The following is a 10,216-nucleotide window of genomic DNA, read 5'->3' on the forward strand; positions in this document are numbered from 1 at the left end:
ATGAACAGGAAAGACAGGAATATTTCTCTTCTCAAGAGTATTTTCTGAGCACAAGTCAACATGTAATGTTATGTGAAAACTTGGCGCTTTAGATGCCAATTCACGAAAATATTAATAATATTAAATATATAGTACAGACATAAAAAAATACTACTCTAAATACTACTCTCTACACTACCACAATCATATATTCAATTTGGTGCAATGGGTTAATTGTTTTAATTCTTGTCGTTTAACAGGTGGAGCCGATATCCAACGACACCAATACGTATATTTCCCGCAAGAAATAGGCCTACAGGAGGCATGGCAGCCCTATTACCCACGGGTGCTTGCGAACGGAAGAAGAGCGCTTCAGCGATGGGTATTGCCGCAACCCAATTATATGAATGTCGTCAACCAACCGATGTTTTTAAAACCATCTTTCCCTGGGGTGCGGTATGGAGCATTAAGATACAAGATTTTTATTTATCGATGATTAACATTGTTATTATAATTAAAATATGTATTCTGGAACAGACGGATGTTGATAACCTGCAGTTCTTATCCCAGAGGGTACTCTTAATCTACTTAAATCGACTATATGTAAATAGGTAATTGTTTATTTCAGTGTATGGTTTCAAGATCAGTGGTGGCACTGAGATTTGCCAAATAAGCCTTCGATGGTCCAGATGCAAAGCCCTTATGAAAATTTGACAATGGACTTGAGAGGCTATTTGTAGTAGGCCTAGTAATTAAACGTTATTCCATAATTAAACAGACAAAATGTACATTCCTGATTCAAGCTTAATGGAAAAGGGAACTCAAATAAGGCAAAGCTTTTAAGCTGACACCCTTGAAAAAGAATCATTACATAGGATTATTATTTTAAACAAGAATATATATATAAAAGTATATAAGAAACACAAAAATCATATTTTGTAGTTTACATTATAAGAACTTAAATATAAAGGGCAAAAAAATTTTTTTTCAATAAAATACTTACTTATAGGCCTATATTGTTAAATGTATGTAAATTTGACAATTGTTTTATACAGGCTGGAACATTGTTCCACATTTTTGCTCCTGTGTAACTGATTGACTTTAGTCCAAGAGTTGTTCTTCTAAGATTTGTTGTTAGATGTTCATTGCTTCTAGTAAAATGAAGATCTCCTCAATATTTTGGTTTACTCCACAGGTGGACTGCTTCATTTAAAATATTATATCACAATGATTTATTTAGTAAGAATTCCAAAATTCATACAAAATTACGAATATCTTTCGCCATTCAAGATTCTTTCTGAATAAACCAATGGTTTCCATAAATTGTGATTTACAAGTATGTAAGCCTGAGATGTGTATTTTGTTGGATTTAAATGCTTAATTAGTGTAAGGAAACGGTTTTTTAATTTCAGTTGAGTCAGTTCATCGTTATCATCATTATTGCCATTACAGTCATCATCGTCATTATAATTAATTGTCATTGTACTCATTATCAACATTTTCACCATTATCACCGTTGTCATCCACCATCCTCCATTGCCATTATTACCACCATTATCATTATCATCATCATCATCATCATCATCATTGATTGAAAATATAAGGCCTAGTTCGTTATTGATAATCGTACTTGATTGGCCTAGCTAGTACATCATACAGCAAATTATCTCTTGATTGTGGTCTGAATGAAATGCAGAGATCCTCTAGTTGTATACGTTTGAGTTTGATAAGTAGCTTAGATATTTATTCTCATATGCAAACTGAATATTTTAATAAATTGAATAGTAGAATTTAATCACTAGTTGAATCATAAATAATGCAATAATGAGTAGGCTTTTCGTCGAATTGTATGTAATGATAGTTTAGGTACAGTATATATATGCATATCGGTTGTGATGGGCCTTTATTACTTTCATCAGCTTTTGCAAAGAAACAAAGTGAACAATTTCTTTTAGAATAGTATTAGGCCTAAGTCCCAAGGACCTAGCACGGGTTAGGAGCGATAGCATTGGGACTTGGGATCCGATTATCGCTTTTAAAATGACTGATTTAATATTGATTAGGTCTTGTTAGTCTGATATTGTGCTTTCTGTTCTAATGTCTATATATTCAGAAGCATTATCACAAAATCGTCCTAAGTTTATTTGGTTTAGAGATAAATGTGCGCTGTTTTATTATTATTATATATATATATATATATATATATATATATACATTTCAATCAAAATAAAATGTATATATTTTGTATGTATGTATGTATGTACGTACATATATCACAGTATGTTTTGATAGTTGACTGTTGTTTCGTCATGTGCTATTTCGAGAAACGTTAGATTTGGTGTTTGAGCGTTAAATATATGTAATGGTTAAATTAACAACAAATAGAGAATGAATGTATTTATGAAGATAGCAATGTCAACTTTTTAAAGCAATGCAAACAAAGTATTTGTCTTGTATATGAATCAAGTATTTGACACTGGCATAATAAAAGGTATATTAATGGTTCATCTCGTATTTGTTTTCTTTATCTCACAATTATCGGCTATTGAAATAGACCTATCGGAACGGAGGAGTCGGTAGCGGTTCCGCATGGTTTTCATTTTGATGTCATGGGTTCGAATTCTGCCAAAATTTATTTTTAATGTTTGATATTCGTGAGCCATCCTGATAATGTTGTTTTTGACTATGATTATAGTAAACGAACGTTAATTATTTGTTGAAACCGGTAAAAATTTCCAAGCTTTCATGGCGTAATGCCCTTTATATATTTAATGAAGCTTGGATAGGCCTAATTAGGCCTAGTAGTTTTTACAGTATTTGTATGCGTTTTCCAGAGGCTGTTCGCCGAGAGATGAGCGTGTCATAAATGTGATAAAGCTGGTAGGCCTATGCTGCCTCATCTCTAATCATCGTTGTTTGTGAAGAACTGAAACAAATGGAAAGGCAAATTCGAGAAAAAAACACAAACAACGATGTATAGGCATAGAGATGAGGGCCCGGAGGATACTGGCTTTCTCACATTGTATGCACGTATTGTATATAATATTGCTTAACTCCATTCTGTAAAACATCTTGTACATGAAAATTTCATAAATGCAGTGTGATCCAGGGCTGGGGTTCTTTACCGAGTACCGGGTGCGTGAGTGCCAAATCCAGGGGACACGGTCCGGGGTATAGCGGGTGAGGTCTACGGATAATTCCCTTAAAGGTCAGGAGTCTTGGCAATTTCACCTCGTATCACACTTTTACACACTTCGCTACACTCTAGAATGCAATGACAGGAATACAATATCCAAACAAAAAAAAATATTTGGAATAAAATTAAACCATAAAATCAATACATTAATAGAACGTTAGTTCTCCTGTTCACTATAAATCAGATACATTACCTAAAAATAAGACCATCCCTCCTCGAAGCAACTAACCACCCGAAATACTCTCGAGACGATGGAATCCAATTCGATCAGATATGATGCTTTTGGCCCTGAATCTTTGGCCCAATCATGGAAAAAAAATAAACATTGACCAATCTGAGTTCAATTAGAGGTAAACGGTGAGCGCCGGTAAATACCGTAAGGACGCATAATATTTCGTTAAATTATCCACTTTCTGTGTCAGATTTTGTCCAATATTTTGTATGTTTTTCATCACAAAATAAACTTCAAATACAAGTTAAAAAAACATTTGTTGCAATTTTGTAAATTTTTGGTGGTCTCAAACCGTAGATTGCCTGGACTAACGCGTTCACATAGGCCTACGTTTACACTACGGTATCTTTTTTGGGACCAAAACTATCAGGTATTTGCCGGCTTGTATAGGCCTACTCTGGACTAAGCTTGAGCAAAATTAACATTTCTGAAATGAAAGTACAAATTTCACTAGCATTACAATTCATAAAGCAAATGCTTATAATGATTTTGGCGTTTTTATTTTTTCTCTTTACGAATGTTTTTTAATGTGATTTAATTTAATGTGAATTGTTGTTTTTTGCTTGTTAATATAACGCAATTTAGTTCTTATTACTACAATGTTATATTTGGCAATTCTTTTTGCCTTTGTATTGTTTATATTTAAATGTTTGAATAAAATATACCATAAAAATATTGAATTGAATATTTAATATTTAATGCAGACAAAAAAGTGAACAAAAATCAATAGGCCTACTAGTACGGAGCCTAATCATCATAAACAAATATAAAATTTAGAAAATAAAAAACAAGGCATACTCATGTTTGTTCAGATGCACAGATCTATTTCAACAATTTCATAGGACACACTTTTGAAGACTGGTCTTGGTCGGTCATACAGTACTGACCGAGCCTATCCACAAGGTTATAGGACCTACAGGACTAACGATACAACTTTCTGCACAATGTGCTGTTATTGTTTAGCATGAATATTTATTGTTTGTAAATGATGTAGCATTTGATATGCAGAACCCATACCAGTAATATATAGGCCTATCTTTTATGACTGTAAGTGCCATTATGGCAAAATGAATTAAAACATTAATTTAGTGGTGGCCTACTGCCAGCAGACAATATTTTACAAAGACAGTCACATTGAGGCGGCGACTATTATCAACTACTGACCTAACCAACTATAGACACGAACAAAATAAGTCATAAAAAATACTATGCGATTTAAATTAGGTGGGTTACAAGATGGGTATTGTTTACGGTATTAGCTTGATTGTTTTTAATACACAAACAATCGTCATCGTCGTCGTCGTCGGCGGCGGCGTCGTCGTCGTCGTCGGCGGCGGCGTCGTCGTCGTCTTCTCCTCTTCTCCTTCTTCAACCCCGCTTTTATCATGTCCTCCTTGACACAGTCATTCTACCTTCGTTTTGGCCTCCCTCTCTTTCTGGTTTTCGTCCTTCAGTTTCATAACACGATTTCCCACAGGACTGCTCCCTACGTTTGATGTGCCCCCACCGTGTATCGTCTCTCTCAACTTCCCACTGATATCTCCCACCTTCAACTTTCCAAGTATAGTCTCATTCCTGAGTCTGTCTTTTAATGTCACGCCTAGGAAGAACCTCAGCATTTTCATTTCTGCAATCACTTCCATCAGCCGTTCCTGTTTTTTGTTACCGTCATATCATTTCCCCCATCCCATACAACATTGCTAGTTTTAGCATGGTCTTAACAGCTTGACTTTCACTCTTGGTGGGACCCTCTTTGTACAACATACCAGACACCTTCTCCAGCTGTTCCATCCTGCCTGGATCCTCTTTCGTATCCCCCCCCACTCCCCTGTTTATATAAATACATAAATAATGTTTGGTGCTACAAGACTCTTTTTGTGATGACACCTCACACACACACACGCGCGCGCACCCACACACACACACACAACTCCCCCAACACACATAAGATAATACAGTTGATGTATTTACTACACTAGATACATATTTATTTTCATTCATATTATTATAAATATAACTATTATTAATATTATGAATATTACAAATTATATTACTATCTTTATTTTAATTATCCTTCAGTATTATCAATATATTCATCACCACCATCATCATAATAATCAAAAACCTATAAATATTACAAATTACTATCTTATTATCCTTGTCCTTATCCTTGTCATCATTATCAATAACATTATCAACACCATCATCATCATAATCCATTATCCATATTATTATTATCATTATCATAAGTCGTAATCATATAGTGGTTTTTCTTTCGTTTTTATAGGTACATAGATTCTTTAAAGCTTTTACTCAATTGCAATAACTAACAACTTTTCTCTTGTTGAGATTCGTTAATTATCATCTAGCTTTATCGCCATTGCTGCCAGCTTTTCATAGTACGGCATGGAATCTTCCACCATCTTCCTCACTTCATCGCTGAACTCCGATAAGGGCGTTTCTGTTTCCGTATTCTGATCTCGTATTTGAAAGCCAGTACTAGTGTACGCGTTGTCATGCGCAGATGTGGAAGCTGCGAACAATGACTGAACACTTTTTGCTCGCTGCCAACGAGGATCAGGACCAGGATTCCATTTTAACATGCTCTCTTTGTACTCAAGACCAACAGCTTCACAGAATGCCTTCATAATTTTATCTGGTGATACCATAAGGTCGTCTGCGTCAATTACTATTGGTTTCTGACCCATCTCGTCGCGGACGTACTCCAGTAATTCAAGCACGTTACGATGAGGGGATCCCTGTAAAAACGTGGGGTCTTTCGTTGAGAAGCTGCTCTTGTCAACACCAAACCCCTGTGCTCTATCCTTTATTTTATCGACTGAAACATGCACTTTACTTGGCTTTCGAATGAGAAAAACATGTTGGTATCCTTGCGGAATACTGTCGAAATGGCCATAAATTGCTCTTGCTCCATCCTTCATGAATACTAGATCTCTACCGGGATACTCTTTTTCTAAGGTGTTCTTAACCCACTCGAATGTGACGTGCTGGACGTCATCTAGACACTCGATTAAGGGTTCCAATTGTGGAATGTTCTTGCCTCTTTCAGGACCAAACATATTTGCTGTGAAGTATGGCTCTTGGAAGAGTTCAGCGTTTTCAAAAGTGGACATGCATTTTAGAAATGCTGTCGATAAGGAACGAGGTGTGATCCACAATGCAATGCGAACCTGGCGTCTTTCTGTCATCCTGCAGACAAATTTATGAAAATGCAAATTAGTTTTATATAATAAAACGCTTAGCTAGGCCTATAGCAAATACGGATCTAGACAAAACACATTGTTTTTATAAAGATATTAACGGTTACACTGTACAAAACCCATTTCATACAATACTTTTATCCAGTTATCCATGACAAAATACGAAACAATAATTTGGAAAAGGGAGTAGCCTATACTATCAATCAATCAATCAATCAATCAATCAATCAATCAATCAATCAATCAATCAATCAACCAATCAACCAATCAATCAATCAATGGATTTATAAGGCGCAAGGATTTACTACGGGGAAATATGCAAAGAACATACCAATAAAAAATAAGTGCACAGATCATTATCTTCTATAATCAACTAAGATTAGGATGAATATTTTCAATTAGGCCTATCTTTTATTATATCCCGAATTTCACCCATATTCGGGAGAATTTTTTTTTAAAAATAATTTTTGATTATTTTAACAGAAATGAAATCTAAATTACTTAATTTCCTTCATACACTAAAATCTCAATGCCTTAATGAAGCTTAGGCTGTAGCAAAACAGGATGAACCTGAAATCTCTTCGACAGAAAGATGAAAATGGAATTTCTCTGCATAATGGAGGAGCAGCGAATAGTGAGTGAAATTCAGCGCAGGGTTAAAGAAAACTTAATAAATGAATGTCCAGAATTATATCTGCCATGCACCCGCCCCTACCAAAGAATTATCAGGTAGGCCTATGTAACCAAAAAAAAAAAATCAAAATCACGGAGCAGATTGGGGAAAAAAATGAAGTGGCAGATAAATTTTATGATGAAATAAAGTAAAAGTATCATCGAAAATGCATCCCTATAGTTCCATTCCTTTGATCCACACTAAAATCAGTGGCTGCTCGAAAAATATGCCGACAGGGGCCCGACATTGGGTCCCGAACCAATGGGCACATCAGAGCCAGGGTCCCGGAATAAAAATTCCTGGTAGGGTTCATGAGAAGATTTAAAAATTGGGCTTTTATGCCACACAGTAATCAAAATAACATTATTAGGATAGGCAAAGTAATATTTTCGGTCCGACGATCTAGTCGTGGTGTCGAATGACTGGAATGAATGCCAAATAGGATGTACGTTTACTAAGAAAACAATACACAACAGACCGCTATTGGTGATACGTATAAGGCATGACATAATTATGACCAAGCAATTTCTTCTGGTTTTAAAATAGTATAATGTATCTAACACATTTTATGCTAAACACGTCAAGTACCTAAGCAAATTTCGCCCAGACAGGTTTAAACGCGTCACCAAGCCGGACAAAAAATGCGTAGGGTAGGCCTAGATCTTCCAAATATCTCTTACCTTAGTTATTTCTGGGTGTCTGCTGACGTCGTGACTGTGACCGCAAGATGACTAAATTGTATTAAATAGTTTCGCCATGGTTTTTAATAACTGACAGAAGTACCTGTAAATATCACATTCGGGAATCTAACAACCAGAGTGGCATGCCCATCTGACCAGCACATTTCAACCATTTGTTCGCGCATTAATGATACTCTGTACATTCATTTAAATTTAAGTGCCATAAAACACACCTCGTGGTAAAATAGTAACCGCCGATGCCCTTATCTTGTTGCACCATTAAACTTTATTAATAGGACATAATCGATATCATGTTTAATACTTGTTTGTAAGCAAATATGTCTAGACTAGTTTTATTAGGTGCAGGTCTCCCTCTTCTAATTAAAAACCTCTCAAATTAAAGACCACTTCCAATTCAAAAACACTTTGATGTATGTTTATTATAATTAGACATTAAAGCTGCTAAAGGCCATGGAAAACGCAGCCCACTAAGCATCATTGGCTACAAAACACCTTGTTTTTTTTACAACCTGACACCAATCATATGTAAAAAGTGACATTAAAACTGAGAATTAATTGGTGTAAAAGCTGTTCTTTGAGGTTTTTGAAAGCACACTGGAAACAAAGGTGCGGCCCTCAATGTTAAATCAGAAATTCACTTTGGCCCTCCGACCGATTGTTATGCCCACCCCTGCCGTAAATGCTCGAAAATAAGCACCGCTCTCGAATAGTAAGCACCCACCAAACCTGACTTTTTTTCGCTAAGTATAAATTTGTGTGGCTACACTTTATTTCAGCCCTCCAGCTACCAACTCAAGGAGAGCAACGATGCGATTGAATTGGACCAGGGACCAAAAATCTGAATCTCCATGGTTGAGCGCACACAGAGTAGCTACCACCAGTTTTATATTTATTCATTTATTTATTTTTACTTCTTAGCCAACTGAACTATACTGTTGCCCCGCCTTGTAGAATTGAATAAAGCCGGTCTCACATGTTGCGATTTTTTTTCCTTACAAGCTGGGCTATGACATATTTGTCGTCTAAAATCATCTGGTCCGTATATATATCGTAGAATTTTGGAACATGTTAAAACAATAATAGTCGTACGTGTAGTAGCGCAGCTTACGTTTGCGTAAATATAAAAGCAATGTCTGCTTTTTAAAAGCCGGTTTTCCACTAGGCGAATTTATTCGCGCGAATCGAAGGCGTCGGTACGGGTCCTGAGAATTTCGCTGAAGCGCAAACTCCGATGGAAACGTGAATGCGCATGAACGACGCTTTCGATTCGCGAAAACCGGCTTTAGTGCAGTGTGCTACTTAGCAGGTACAGTACCCAGTAATAAGATATCAACTGATCCACTTTTTTCAATATTAGGTTAACACACACATGTAACAGCATACACAATATGACAATAAAAATCACTAATTTATACCACGAAATCTTTCGATGGCTCAACCATCATTATCAAGTGAGGGTCGCATATACTAACACGTAAGCTTATATATGTAGTAAATGAGCAATGAAGCCAGTTTTCCATGCTTTAGGCGAATTCATTCACGCGAATCGAAAGCGTCGTCCATGCGCACGCACATGCACATTTTTATAGGAGTTTTCGCTTCAGCGACATTGGTAGTTTTAACTGTTTCTACTTTTTGTGAAGCGAAAAATGTGCGCAACCAATCAGAGCTCAGGAACCGAACCGACGTCTTCGATTCGCACGAATAAATTCACCTAGTGGAAAACCGGCTTAAAAGAGTAAGGTGATTCGGTTTAGACCAATGGGAAGACAGAATAAATAAGGCTATTAAAGAGTTAATGTAATATTAAAATGTGCCAGCTGCTTGTTTAAGTTAGGTCGTTCCCAATATGACAATACATTTTAATGGACCTTTCTAGAGTGTCAATCGAAGTTAACAACTGGCCAATCAGAACAAGACCAGGAATACGCATGTGTTATACAAACACAAGAAAGGTCTATGGAAAACACACAAGAGCATGCCAGTTTTTGCTTTCTTTGTAAGGTATTCTTTATTTGGTTTTCAATTCACCGGGTGTACAATCAATATACCATGGTGTGTTATCGCATCACACCATATCAAACAAGAGTGAATCTAAATCTTGAAATTTACAGAGCAAGTCACAAATTCACAAAAAGAAAAATATATATTATTTCTTAATCAATACGGAAGGGATAATATCTATAACAATTCTTCCTATCCACACACCTACAT

General features: G+C 36.0%; 1 protein-coding gene across 1 annotated transcript; it reads right to left on the minus strand.

Moving 5' to 3' along the window:
- Positions 1-4,952: 4,952 nt before the first annotated feature.
- LOC117112766 (branched-chain-amino-acid aminotransferase-like protein 2) lies at positions 4,953-8,135 on the minus strand. The gene is made up of 2 exons (XM_033255934.1): positions 7,982-8,135; positions 4,953-6,617 (listed from the first exon to the last, which is right to left on the minus strand). The coding sequence occupies exon 2, from the start codon at positions 6,614-6,616 to the stop codon at positions 5,762-5,764; it is 855 nt and encodes a 284-aa protein (XP_033111825.1). The 5' UTR covers position 6,617; positions 7,982-8,135; the 3' UTR covers positions 4,953-5,761.
- Positions 8,136-10,216: the final 2,081 nt, after the last annotated feature.

This window comes from Anneissia japonica, unplaced genomic scaffold, assembly GCF_011630105.1.
Source record: "Anneissia japonica isolate Jap-2015-1 unplaced genomic scaffold, ASM1163010v1 scaffold287809_len330493_cov202, whole genome shotgun sequence".
Classification (NCBI taxonomy): domain Eukaryota; kingdom Metazoa; phylum Echinodermata; class Crinoidea; order Comatulida; family Comatulidae; genus Anneissia; species Anneissia japonica.